The sequence below is a fragment of the Nesoenas mayeri genome (genome assembly GCF_963082525.1).
Source record: "Nesoenas mayeri genome assembly, chromosome: 2".
Taxonomy (NCBI): domain Eukaryota; kingdom Metazoa; phylum Chordata; class Aves; order Columbiformes; family Columbidae; genus Nesoenas; species Nesoenas mayeri.
The window spans coordinates 1125174-1140271 of record NC_137543.1 but is presented as its reverse complement, the minus strand read 5'-3'; the positions used below and the strand labels follow the sequence as shown (position 1 = coordinate 1140271).

The following is a 15098-nucleotide window of genomic DNA, read 5'->3' as shown; positions in this document are numbered from 1 at the left end:
CCCCGTCACCTCTCCCTGTCCCCATGTCCCTGTCCCCATGTCCCCTCTGCGTCCCCATGCCCCGTCACCTCTCCCTGTCCCCATGTCCCTGTCCCCATGTCCCCTCCGTGTCCCCACGCCCCGTCACCTCTCCATGTCCCCATGTCCCTGTCCCCATGTCCCTGTCCCCATGTCCCCATGTCCCCTCCCTGTCCCCACACCCCCGTCACCTCTCCATGTCCCCATGTCCCTGTCCCCATGTCCCCATGTCCCCTCCGTGTCCCCACGCCCCGTCACCTCTCCCTGTCCCCATGTCCCTGTCCCCATGTCCCCTCCGTGTCCCCATGCCCCATCACCTCTCCCTGTCCCCATGTCCCTGTCCCCATGTCCCCTCCGTGTCCCCATGCCCCGTCACCTCTCCATGTCCCCATGTCCCTGTCCCCATGTCCCCATGTCCCCTCCCTGTCCCCACACCCCCGTCACCTCTCCATGTCCCCATGTCCCTGTCCCCATGTCCCCATGTCCCCTCCGTGTCCCCATGCCCCGTCACCTCTCCATGTCCCCATGTCCCTGTCCCCATGTCCCTGTCCCCATGTCCCCATGTCCCCTCTGTGTCCCCACACCCCCATCACCTCTCCCTGTCCCCATGTCCCTGTCCCCATGTCTCTGTCCCCATGTCCCCATGTCCCCTCTGTGTCCCCACACCCCCATCACCTCTCCCTGTCCCCATGTCCCTGTCCCCATGTCCCTGTCCCCATGTCCCCATGTCCCCTCTGTGTCCCCACACCCCCATCACCTCTCCCTGTCCCCATGTCCCTGTCCCCATGTCTCTGTCCCCATGTCCCCATGTCCCCTCTGTGTCCCCACACCCCCATCACCTCTCCCTGTCCCCATGTCCCTGTCCCCATGTCCCTGTCCCCATGTCCCCATGTCCCCTCTGTGTCCCCACACCCCCATCACCTCTCCCTGTCCCCATGTCCCTGTCCCCATGTCCCCATGTCTCCTCCCTGTCCCCACGTCCCCATGTCCCTGTCCCCACGTCCCCTCCCTGTCCCCACGTCCCCATGTCCCTGTCCCCATGTCCCTGTCCCCACGTCCCCATGTCCCCACGTCCCGTCACCTCTCCGTGGCGGCGCTGGAGGGCCCGATCCTCCAGGGGCCTGAGCGCGGCGCTGTACTCGGGGGGCAGGAGGTGGTTGAAGGCGCAGAGCCCCTGGCCCAGCTTCACGTACAGCCCCCCGTTCCGCAGCGCCCCCCAGAACAGCCGCTCCGCACCGCGACGGTGGCACCGCGACATCCCGGCCGCGAACGCCGCGCTGTCCTGGGGACACCAAGGGACACGGTCACACAGCACCCAGAGCACCCCAAAACCCCCCTGAGCACCCCAAAACCAATGCGACATCCCGGCCACCAACGCCGCGCTGTCCTGGGGACACCAAGGGACATGGTCACACAGCACCCAGAGCACCCCAAAACCCCCCTGAGCACCCCAAAACCAACGTGACATCCCGGCCACCAACGCCGCGCTGTCCTGGGGACACCAAGGGACATGGGGTGACACAGGGTCATATAGCACCCCAAAACACCCGACATCCCCCCAGCATCGCGACATCCCGGACACCAACGCTGTGCTGTCCTGGGGACACGGGACAGGGGACATGGTCACACAGCACCCAAAACACCCCGATACCCCCCAGAGCACCCCAAAACCAGCCATGAATGCTGCGCTGTCCTGGGGACATGGGACATGGGACATGGGGTGACACAGGGTCATATAGCACCCCAAAACACACCCAGAGCACCCCAAAACACCCGACATCCCCCCAGCATCGCGACATCCCGGACACCAACGCCGCGCTGTCCTGGGGACATGGGACACGGTCACACAGCACCCAGAGCACCCCAAAACCCCCCAGAGCACCCCAAAACCCCCCCGAGCACCCCAAAACCAATGTCACATCCCGGCCACCAACGCCGCACTGTCCTGGGGACACCAAGGGACATGGGGTGACACAGGGTCATATAGCACCCCAAAACACCCAACATCCCCCCAGAGCACCCCAAAACCAGCCATGAATGCTGCGCTGTCCTGGGGACATGGGACATGGGACATGGGGTGACACAGGGTCACACAGCACCCCAAAACACACCCAGAGCACCCCAAAACACCCGACATCCCCCCAGCACCGCGACATCCCGGCCACCAACGCCGCGCTGTCCTGGGGACATGGGACACGGGACACAGGGTCACACAGCACCCCAAAAACCGCCAGTACCCCCCAGAGCACCCCAAAACCAGCCATGAATGCTGCGCTGTCCTGGGGACATTGGACATGGGACTCAGGGTCACACAGCACCCAGAGCACCCCAAAAACACCCTGAGCACCCCAAAACCAATGTGACATCCCGGCCACCAACGCCGCGCTGTCCTGGGGACATGGGACATGGCACACGGGGTGACACAGGGTCACATAGCACCCCAAAACACATCTAGAGCACCCCAAAACACCCGACATCCTGGCCACCAACGCCACACTGTCCTAGGGACGTGGGGTCACACAGGGTCACACAGCACCCCAAAAACACCACGACATCCCGGCCACCAACGCCGCGCTGTCCTGGGGACACCAAGGGACATGGGGTGACACAGGGTCATATAGCACCCCAAAACACCCGACATCTCCCCAGCATCGCGACATCCCGGACACCAACGCCGCGCTGTCCTGGGGACACCAAGGGACATGGGACACAGCACCCCAAAAACACCCAACATCCCAGTCACCAATGCCGCGCTGTCCTGGGGACACCAAGGGACATGGGACACAGCACCCAGAGCACCCCAAAACCCCTCTGAGCACCCCAAAACCAACGTGACATCCCGGCCACCAATGCCGCGCTGTCCTGGGGACACCAAGGGACATGGGACACAGCACCCAGAGCACCCCAAAACCCCCCTGAGCACCCCAAAACCCCCCTGAGCACCCCAAAACCAATGCGACATCCCAGCCACCAACGCCGCATTGTCCTGGGGACACCAAGGGACATGGGGTGACACAGGGTCATATAGCACCCCAAAAACACCGCGACATCCCGGCCAAGAGCACCGCGCTGTCCTGGGGACACCAAGGGACATGGGACATGGGACACAGGGTCACACAGGGTCACACAGCACCCAGCGCACCCCAAAACCCCCCTGAGCACCCCAAAACCAATGCGACATCCCGGCCACCAACGCCGCGCTGTCCTGGGGACACCAAGGGACATGGTCACACAGCACCCCAAAACACCTTGATACCCCCCAGAGCACCCCAAAACCAGCTATGAATGCTGCGCTGTCCTGGGGACACGGGACATGGGACATGGGGTGACACAGGGTCACACAGCACCCCAAAAACCACCAATACCCCCCAGAGCACCCCAAAACCAGCCATGAACGCTGCGCTGTCCTGGGGACACGGGACATGGGACACAGGGTCACACAGCACCCCAAAAACCACCAATACTCCCCAGAGCACCCCAAAACCAGCCATGAATGCCGCACTGTCCTGGGGACATGGGACATGGGACACAGGGTCACACAGGGTGACACAGGGTGACACAGCACCCCAAAACCCCCAGATACCCCCCAGAGCACCCCAAAACCAGCCATGAATGCTGCGCTGTCCTGGGGACACGGGACATGGGACCCAGGGTGACACAGGGTGACACAGGGTCACACAGCACCCAGAGCACCCCAAAACCCCCCGAGCACCCCAAAACCCCCCTGAGCACCCCAAAACCAATGCGACATCCCGGCCACCAACACCGCGCTGTCCTGGGGACACCAAGGGACATGTGACACAGGGTGACACAGCACCCAGAGCACCCCAAAAACACCCAGAGCACCCCAAAACCACTCGACATCCCGGCCATGAATGCCGCGCTCTCCTGGGGGGACACAGGGTGACACGGGGTGACACAGGGTCACACAGCACCCAGAGCACCCCAAAACCCCCCTGAGCACCCCAAACCCCCCCAAGCACCCCAAAACCCCCCAAGCACCCCAAAACCACTGTGACATCCCAGCCACCAACACCGCGCTGTTCTGGGGACATGGGACAGGTCATACAGCACCCAGAGCACCCCAAAACCCCCCTGAGCACCCCAAAACCCCCCTGAGCACCCCAAAACACCCCAAGCACCCCAAAACCCCCCAATACCTCCCCACAGCACCGCAACATCCCAGCTGCGAACACTGCGCTGTCCTGGGGACACAGCACCCCAAAAACACCCAGAGCACCCCAAAAACACCCAACATCCTGTCCTGGGGACACAGGAGGACACAGCACCCCAAAATCACCCAGAGCACCCCAAAAACACCCAGAGCACCCCAAAAACACCCAACATCCTGTCCTGGGGACACAGGGGGACACAGCACCCCAAAAACACCCACAGCACCCCAAAACCCCCCAGAGCACCCCGACATCTCAGCCATGAACACGGTGCTGTTGTGGGGAACAGGGGGGTCACACAGCACCCCAACTCCCCCCCCCCCAGCACCCCAAAATCCCACCAGCCCCCCCCCCCCCCCCCCGAGCCCCCTAAGTCATTCTTGAGCCCCCCAAGTGGCCATTGAACTCCCAAGCACATCACTAGGTGCCCCCCAGCACCCCAAGTGTCCCCTGAGCCCCCCAAATGCCCCTCGAGCCCCCCAAGTGCTCCCCATAGCCCTCAGTGCCCCCCAAGTGCTTCCCATAGCCCCCAGTGCCCCCTGAGCCCCCCAAGTGCCCCCAAGTGCTCCCCATAGCCCCCAGTGCTCCCCAATTGCCTCTGAGCCCCCCAAGTGCTCCCTGTAGCCCCCAGTGCCCCCAAAGTGTCCCTTGAGCCCCCCAAGTGCTCCCCATAGCCCCCAGTGCCCCCCAAGTGTCCCTTGAGCCCCCCAAGTGCTCCCCATAGCCCTCAGTGCCCCCCAAGTGTCCCTGAGCCCCCCAAGTGCCCCCCAAGTGTCCCTGAGCCCTCCTAGTGCCCCAACCCCCCCAAGAGTCCCCCAAGTGCCCCTGAGCCCCCCAACTGCTCCCCATAGCCCCCAGTGCCCCCCAAGTGCCCCTGAGCCCCCCAAGTGTCCCCTGAGGCCCCCAAGTGCTCCCCATAGCCCCCAGTGCCCCCCAAGTGCCCCTGAGCCCCCTAAGTGCCCCCCAAGTGCCCCCAGTGCCCCCCAAGTGACCCTGAGTCCCCCAATTGCCCCTGAGCCCCCCAATTGCCCCTGAGCCCCCCAAGTGCCCCCAGTGCCCCCCAAGTGTCCCCTGAGCCCCCCAAGTGGTCCTCATAGCCCCCAGTGGCCCCAAGTGCCCCTGAGCCCCCCAACTGCCCCCTGAGCCCCCCAAGTGCTTCCCAAAGCCCCTAGTGCCCCCCAATTGCCCCTGAGCCCCCCAAGTGTCCCTGAGCCCCCCAAGTGCTCCCCATAGCCCCCAGTGCCCCCCAATTGCCCCTGAGCCCCTAAGTGTCTCCTGAGCCCCCTAACTGCTCCCCATAGCCCCCAGTGCCCCCCAAGTGCCCCCAGTGCCCCCCAAGTGTCCCCTGAGCCCCCCACGTGCTCCCCATAGCCCTCAGTGCCCCCCAAGTGTCCCCTGAGCCCCCCAAGTGCTCCCCATAGCCCTCAGTGCCCCCCAAGTGCCCCTGAGCCCCCCAACTGCCTCCCAAGTGCCCCCAGTGCCCCCCAAATGCCCCTGAGCCCCCCAAGTGCTCCCCATAGCCCCCAGTGCTCCCCAAGTGCCCCTGAGCCCCCCAAGTGCCCCCTGAGCCCCCCAAGTGCTCCCCATCGCCCCCAGTGCCCCTCAAGTACCCCTGAGCCCCCCAAGTGCCCCAACCCCCCCAAGAGCCCCCCAAGTGCCCCTGAGCCCTCCAAGTGTCCCCTGAGCCCCCCAAGTGCTCCTCGTAGCTCCCAGTGCCCCCCAAGTGCCCCTGAGCCCCCCAAGTGCCCCAACCCCCCCAAGAGCCCCCCAAGGGCCCCTGAGCCCCCCAAGTGCCCCCAGTGCCCCCCAAGTGTCCCTTGAGCCCCCCGAGTGCTCCCCATAGCCCCCCAAGTGCCCCTGAGTCCCCCAAGTGCCCCCCAAGTGCCTCCAGTGCCCCCCACGTGCTCCCCATAGCCCCCAGTGCTCCCCAATTGCCCCTGAGCCCCCTAAGTGCCCCTGAGCCCCCCAAGAGCCCCCCAAGTGACCCCCAGTCCCCCTGAGCCCCCCAAGTCCCCCACCCCCACCCAGCACTCACCACCCCCTCACCCCCCAGCCCCCCAAGTCTCCCCCAGCCCCCCCCACCTCCTCAGCCCCCCAAGTCCCCCCCGTGCCCCCCAAGTCCCCCCGTGCCCCCCCCACCTCGTCCAGCCCCCTCAGCGCCACGTTCTGGGTCCACCAATAGTCCAGCGAGATCTGAACACCCACGGCCAGAGACCTGGGGGGCACGGGGGGGTCACACCGGGCACCCCCAAACCCGCCGCAGCGACACGGGTGGGGTCTCAGCCCTGGGAAAGGGACCCAGGCGTCCGGGACCCCCAACAAGCCTCCCCCCAGCCCATGTGGGGTCTCAGCCCTGGGGAAGGGACCCAGGCGTCCGGGACCCCCCCCACCCCCCCGAGCCTCCCCAAAGCCCATGAGGGGTCTCAGCCCAGGGGGACCCAGGCGTCCGGGACCCCCCCTAAGACTCCCCCCAGCCCGTGTAGGGTCTGAGCCCTGGGGAAGGGACCCAGGCGTCCGGGACCCCCCCAAGACTCCCCCCAGCCTGTGTGGGGTCTCAGCCCTGAGGGAGGGACCCAGGCGTCCAGGACCCCCCAAGCCTCCCCCCAGCCCGTGTGGGGTCTCAGCCCTGGGGAAGGGACCCAGGCATCCGGGACGCCCCCCAAGCCTCCCCCCAGCCTGTGTGGGGTCTCAGCCCTGGGGAAGGGACCCAGGCGTCCGGGACCCCCCCATCCCCCCAAGCCTCCCCCCAGCCCGTGTGGGGTCTCAGTCCTAGGGAAGGGACCCAGGCGTCCGGGACCACCCCACCCCCTAAGCCTCCCCCCAGCCCACCCGCTCCCCCCCCCCCCCCCACGCCGAACCGTCCCACGGGGGGGTCAGCCCGGGGGGACCCAGGCGTCCGGGACCCTCTTCCCCAGCCCCCCCCCACTGCCAAACTGTCCCGGGTGGGGTCTCATCTCAGGGGGACCCAGGCGTCCGGGACCCTCCCCAAGCCTCCCCCCAGCCCATGTAGGGTCTCAGCCCTGGGGGAGGGACCCAGGCATCCGGGACGCCCCCCAAGCCTCCCCCCAGCCTGTGTGGGGTCTCAGTCCTAGGGAAGGGACCCAGGCGTCCGGGACCACCCCACCCCCCAAGCCTCCCCCCAGCCCATCCGCTCCCCCCCCCCCCACGCCGAACCGTCCCACGGTGGGGTCAGCCCAGGGGGACCCAGGTGTCCGGGACCCCCCTTCCCCAACCCCCCCCACTGCCAAACTGTCCCGTGTGGGGTCTCAGCCCAGGGGGACCCAGGCGTCCGGGACTACCTTCCCCAGCACCCCCCGCTAGGCAAACTGTCCCGTGTGGGGTCTCAGCCCAAGGGGACCCAGGCGTCCGGGACCCCCCCTTCCCCAACCCCCCCCCACTGCCAAACTGTCCCGTGTGGGGTCTCAGCTCTGGGGGACCCAGGCGTCCGGGACCCCTCCACTCGCCCCCCCCGTGCCCAGACGTCCCATGCGGGGGTCAGCCCAGGGGGACCCAGGTGTCCGGGACTCCCTTCCCCAGCCCCCCCACTGCCAAACTGTCCCGGGTGGGGTCTCAGCCCAGGGGGACCCAGGCGTCCGGGACCCCTCCACTCGCCCCCCCCGTGCCCAGACGTCCCACGGGGGGGTCAGCCCATGGGGACCCAGGCGTCTGGGACCCCTCCACTCGCCCCCCCCGTGCCCAGACGTGCCATGGGGGGGTCAGCCCAGGGGGACCCAGGCGTCCGGGACCCCTCCACTCGCCCCCCCCGTGCCCAGACGTGCCATGGGGGGGTCAGCCCGGGGGGACCCAGGCGTCCGGCCCCCCCGGCCCACCTGCCGAAGCGTCCCACGCCGTCCAGCAGGAGGCGCGCCCTGCGCCGCTGGGGGGGGTCGGCGCTCGCGTACCAGCCCCCCCCCAGCGCCCCCCCCAGCCCCAGCGCCAGCAGCACCGGCCGCGCCAAACGCCGCCTGCGGGGATCGGGGTCAGCGCCGAGCCCAGACCCCCACACACAGAGACCCCGACCCATCACCACCGACCCATCACCACCGACCCACAGAGACCCCGACCCATAACCACCGACCCATAACCACCGACCCACAGAGACCCCGACCCATAACCACCGACCCATAACCACCGACCCATAACCACCGACCCACAGAGACCCCGACCCATAACCACCGACCCATAACCACCGACCCACAGAGACCCCGACCCATCACCACCGACCCATAACCACCGACCCACAGAGACCCCGACCCACAGAGACCCCGACCCATAACCACCGACCCATCACCACCGACCCATAACCACCGACCCACAGAGACCCCGACACACAGAGACCCCGACCCATAACCACCGACCCATAACCACCGACCCAGAGAGACCCCGACCCATAACCACCGACCCATAACCACCGACCCACAGAGACCCCGACCAATAACCACCGACCCATAACCACCGACCCACAGAGACCCCGACCCATAACCACCGACCCATAACCACCGACCCACAGAGACCCCGACCCATAACCACCGACCCATAACCACCGACCCACAGAGACCCCCGATCCATAACCACCGACCCATAACCACCGACCCACAGAGACCCCCGATCCATAACCACCGACCCATAACCACCGACCCACAGAGACCCCCGATCCATAACCACCGACCCATAACCACCGACCCACAGAGACCCCCGATCCATAACCACCGACCCATAACCACCGACCCACAGAGACCCCGACCCATAACCACCGACCCATAACCACCGACCCACAGAGACCCCGACCCATAACCACCGACCCATAACCACCGACCCACAGAGACCCCCGATCCATAACCACCGACCCATAACCACCGACCCACAGAGACCCCCACACACAGAGACCCCGACCCATCACCACCGACCCACAGAGACCCTCGATCCATAACCACCGACCCATAACCACCGACCCATAACCACCGACCCACAGAGACCCCGACCCATAACCACCGACCCATAACCACCGACCCACAGAGACCCCCGATCCATAACCACCGACCCATAACCACCGACCCATAACCACCGACCCACAGAGACCCCCGATCCATAACCACCGACCCATAACCACCGACCCATAACCACCGACCCAGAGAGACCCCGACACACAGAGACCCCGACCCATCACCACCGACCCATAACCACCGACCCACAGAGACCCCGACCCATAACCACCGACCCATAACCACCGACCCACAGAGACCCCCGATCCATAACCACCGACCCATAACCACCGACCCACAGAGACCCCGACCCATAACCACCGACCCATAACCACCGACCCACAGAGACTCCCGACCCATAACCACCGACCCATAACCACCGACCCACAGAGACCCCGACCCATCACCACCGACCCATAACCACCGACCCACAGAGACCCCGACCCATAACCACCGACCCATCACCACCGACCCATAACCACCGACCCACAGAGACCCCGACACACAGAGACCCCGACCCATAACCACCGACCCATAACCACCGACCCACAGAGACCCCGACCCATAACCACCGACCCATAACCACCGACCCACAGAGACCCCGACACACAGAGACCCCGACCCATAACCACCAACCCATAACCACCGACCCACAGAGACTCCGACCCATAACCACCGACCCATAACCACCGACCCACAGAGACCCCCGATCCATAACCACCGACCCATAACCACCGACCCACAGAGACCCTCGATCCATAACCACCGACCCATAACCACCGACCCACAGAGACCCCGACACACAGAGACCCCGACCCATAACCACCGACCCATAACCACCGACCCACAGAGACCCCGACCCATAACCACCGACCCATAACCACCGACCCACAGAGACCCCCGATCCATAACCACCGACCCATAACCACCGACCCATAACCACCGACCCACAGAGACCCCGACCCATAACCACCGACCCATAACCACCGACCCACAGAGACCCCCGACCCATAACCACCGACCCATAACCACCGACCCATCACCACCGACCCACAGAGACCCCGACCCATAACCACCGACCCATAACCACCGACCCACAGAGACCCCGACCCATAACCACCGACCCATAACCACCGACCCACAGAGACCCCCGATCCATAACCACCGACCCATAACCACCGACCCATAACCACCGACCCACAGAGACCCCGACCCATAACCACCGACCCATAACCACCGACCCACAGAGACCCCCGACCCATAACCACCGACCCATAACCACCGACCCAGAGAGACCCCGACACACAGAGACCCCGACCCATAACCACCGACCCATAACCACCGACCCACAGAGACCCCGACACACAGAGACCCCGACCCATAACCACCGACCCATAACCACCGACCCACAGAGACCCCGACCCATAACCACCGACCCATAACCACCGACCCACAGAGACCCCGACCCATAACCACCGACCCATAACCACCGACCCACAGAGACCCCGACCCATAACCACCGACCCATAACCACCGACCCACAGAGACCCCCGACCCATAACCACCGACCCATAACCACCGACCCACAGAGACCCTGACCCATCACCACCGACCCATCACCACCGACCCACAGAGACCCCGACCCATAACCACCGACCCATCACCACCGACCCATAACCACCGACCCACAGAGACCCCGACCCATAACCACCGACCCATAACCACCGACCCACAGAGACCCCCGATCCATAACCACCGACCCATAACCACCGACCCATAACCACCGACCCACAGAGACCCCGACCCATAACCACCGACCCATAACCACCGACCCACAGAGACCCCGACCCATCACCACCGACCCATAACCACCGACCCATAACCACCGACCCACAGAGACCCCGACCCATCACCACCGACCCATCACCACCGACCCACAGAGACCCCGACCCACAGAGACCCCGACCCATAACCACCGACCCATCACCACCGACCCATAACCACCGACCCACAGAGACCCCGACACACAGAGACCCCGACCCATAACCACCGACCCATAACCACCGACCCAGAGAGACCCCGACCCATAACCACCGACCCATCACCACCGACCCACAGAGACCCCGACCAATAACCACCGACCCATAACCACCGACCCACAGAGACCCCGACCCATAACCACCGACCCATAACCACCGACCCACAGAGACCCCGACCCATAACCACCGACCCATAACCACCGACCCACAGAGACCCCCGACCCATAACCACCGACCCATAACCACCGACCCACAGAGACCCCCGATCCATAACCACCGACCCATAACCACCGACCCACAGAGACCCCCGATCCATAACCACCGACCCATAACCACCGACCCACAGAGACCCCCGATCCATAACCACCGACCCATAACCACCGACCCACAGAGACTCCCGACCCATCACCACCGACCCATAACCACCGACCCACAGAGACCCCGACCCATAACCACCGACCCATAACCACCGACCCACAGAGACCCCCGATCCATAACCACCGACCCATAACCACCGACCCACAGAGACCCCGACCCATAACCACCGACCCATAACCACCGACCCACAGAGACCCCGACCCATAACCACCGACCCATAACCACCGACCCACAGAGACCCCCGATCCATAACCACCGACCCATCACCACCGACCCATAACCACCGACCCAGAGAGACCCCGACACACAGAGACCCCGACCCATAACTACCGACCCATAACCACCGACCCACAGAGACCCCGACACACAGAGACCCCGACCCAGAGAGACAATGACCCATAGAGACCCCGACCCATAGAGACCCCGACACATAGAGACCCCCGATCCATAACCACCGACCCATAACCACCGACCCAGAGAGATCCCGACCCAGAGAGACCCCGACCCATAACCACCGACCCATAGAGACAATGACCCATAGAGACCCTGACCCATAGAGACTCCGACCCATAGAGACCCCGACCCATAACCACCGACCCAGAGAAACAATGACCCATAGAGACTCCGACCCAGAGAGACCCCCGACACATAGAGACCCCGACCCATAACCACCGACCCATAGAGACTCCCGACCTATAACCACCGACCCATAGAGACCCCGACCCATAACCACCGACCCATAGAGACCCCGACCCATAGAGACAACGACCCAGAGAGACCCCGGCCCAGAGAGACCCCGGCCCAGAGAGACCCCGGCCCATAACCACTGACTCATAGAGACCCTGGCCCATAGAGACCCCCGACCCATAGAGACAACGACCCACAGAGACCCCGACACATAGAGACCCCGACCCATAGAGACCTCGGCCCATAGAGACCCCGGCCCATAACCACTGACCCATAGAGACCTCGGCCCATAGAGACCCCTGACCCATAGAGACAATGACCCAGAGAGACCCTGGCCCATAGAGACCCCGACCCAGAGAGACCCCCAACCCACAGAGACCCCCGACCCATAACCACCGACCCATAGAGACCCCGGCCCAGAGAGACAACGACCCAGAGAGACCCCGGCCCATAGAGACCCCCGACCCATAACCACCGACCCAGAGAGATCCCTGGCCCATTGAGACCCCGGCCCATTGAGACCCCGGCCCATTGAGACCCCGACCCATTGAGACCCCTGACCCACAGAGACCCTGACCCATAGAGATCCCCGACACATAGAGACCCCTGGCCCATAGAGACAAGAACCCATAGAGACCCCGACACATAGAGACCCCGACCCATAGAGACCCCCGGCCCATAGAGACCCCGACCCAGAGAGACCCCGACCCATAGAGACCCCGATCCATAGAGACCCCCGACCCATAGAGACCTCGACCCATAGAGACCCCGACCCATAACCCCCCCGGCCCATAGAGACCCCGACCCATAGAGACCCCCGGCCCATAGAGACCCCGACCCATAGAGACCCCGACCCATAGAGACCCCCGACCCATAGAGACCTCGACCCATAGAGACCCCGACCCATAACCCCCCCGGCCCATAGAGACCCCGACCCATAGAGACCCCCGACCCATAGAGACCCCCGACCCATAACCCCCCTGACCCATAGAGACCCTGACCCATAGAGACCCCCGACCCACAGAGACACCCGACCCATAAGCCCCTATCCATAGAGACCCCCTGACCCACAGAGACCCCCCCATGGCTCATAAACCCCCCGGGACCCACGGACCCCCCGACCCATAGAGCCCCCAAGACCCATAGAGACCCACAGAACCCCCCAACCCACAGAACCCCCCGAGACCCACAGACCCCCCGAGACCCAAAGAACCCCCTGACCCATAGAACACCCCCACCCCATAGAACACCCCCACCCCATAGAACACCCCTGTGCCCCATAGTACCCCCCCCGACCCACAGAACCTCCCCCTTGCGCCCCACAGACCCTCCGTGACCCATAGACGCCCCCCCCCAACATGGGGACCCCCCCCACCCCCCAGGACCCACAGAGGTTCCCCCAGCCCCACATCTCACCGCGGGGGGGGCGCGCTCGGGGGCCGCTGCAGCGCGGGGGGGGGCAGGCGGCACAGCTGCACCTGGGGGGGCGCAGGGGGTCAGTGGGACCCCCAAATCCCCCCCCATGCTGGGTGTCCCCACCCCCCGGCCTTGGGGGGGCGTGTCCCCCCCGCCCCGCCCCCCCCAACCCGCGGCCTTGGGTTGGGGGGGGCCCTGAGGGGGAAGCCCTGGTTGGGGGGGGGGGGGGGGATCCCCGGGGGTTTCCCGTGGGGGTCCCCGGAGGGGGGGGGGGTATTTAGGGGTTTCCCTGTGACGGTGTCACCGGGTAGGGGGGAATCTCCGGGGGGGGGGGGCGGGGGGGGGGGAACCTCGGGAAGGGGGGGAATCCCCAAGGGGTTCCCGGGGGGGGATCCCGGGGGGGTGTCCTGGGAGGGGGGGGAATCCCAAGGGGGTTCCCGGGGGGGGGATCCCGAGGGGGCGGGTCTGGGGGGGTATCCCGGGAGGGGGGGGGATTCCCAAGGGGTTCCCGGGGGGGAATCCCCGAGGGGGATCCCAGGGACTCCGGGGGGTGAATCCCGGGGGAACCCCGGGGCGGGGGGGCGGGGGGAGGGGTCTAGGGGGGTGTCCCGGGAGGGGGGGGGATTCCCAAGGGGTTCCCGGGGGGGGGGATCCCGGGGGGGTGTCCCGGGAGGGGGGGGATTCCCAAGGGGATCCCGAGGGGGAATCCCGGGGGGGATCCCGGGGAGGGAATCCCGGGGGAACCCCGGGGCGGGGGGGCGGGGGGGAGGGGTGTCCCGGTGGGGGTGTGATGGGGGGGGGGTCCCGGTGGGGGGGGGCGGTCCGGGGGTACCAGGGGGTGCTCGGGGGGTCCCGGGGGGTGTCCCGGGGGGCCGGGGGGGTCCCGTGGCCCCGCCCCCTCACCGTCCTCCGCAGCCCCATGTCCGCGGTCACCGGCCGCCGCCACCGCCCGGCCCGGAGCGGGACGGCCCCGCCCCCCGCGCCACCCCATTGGCCCGGCCGCGCGCGGGCTGCGCTCCCATTGGTCAACGGGCCGCGGGAGGGGCGGGTCGTTCCCCGCCCGTCCGAAGTGAGCGCGGCGCGGATTGGCTGAGGGGCGGGGGGTGGGCGTGGCGGGGGCTCCTCCCCCCTCCCTCCGCGACTCGGTTGGGCCGCGGGCGCCCCCCGTGCGAATGGGCCGAGGGGGCGGGGCAAGGGGCGGGGCAGGGGGCGGGGCCTCGGAAGTGGCGCGAAACGGGAGGCGGGGCCGGGGGCTCCCCGGGGGGGACACGGGGGACACGGGACACGCGGGGGGGGGGGAGGGGGCTGGCCCGGCCACGCCCCACGCCCCGCCCCTCAAGATGGCGGCGGGCGGCAGGTGAGCGCGGGGCTGGGAGCGGGGAGCCCCCCCCGCCCCACGCGTGGGG

The 15098-nt window shown here is 66.5% G+C and overlaps 1 protein-coding gene across 1 annotated transcript in view; it reads right to left on the bottom strand.

Annotated features, from left to right (window-relative positions):
• The window catches only part of ADCK5 (aarF domain containing kinase 5), a gene marked incomplete at both ends in the record, with an annotated part of 43161 nt that extends 28548 nt beyond the window's left edge, over positions 1 to 14613 (bottom strand). Inside the window, 5 exons of the mRNA XM_080339484.1 lie at positions 1100 to 1300; positions 6330 to 6405; positions 8021 to 8155; positions 13693 to 13754; positions 14596 to 14613. Of these exons, the coding sequence (XP_080195610.1) occupies positions 1100 to 1300; positions 6330 to 6405; positions 8021 to 8155; positions 13693 to 13754; positions 14596 to 14613 (492 nt within the window). The remainder of the gene's footprint in view (positions 1 to 1099; positions 1301 to 6329; positions 6406 to 8020; positions 8156 to 13692; positions 13755 to 14595) is intronic.
• Between the last annotated feature and the right edge of the window lie 485 nt (positions 14614 to 15098).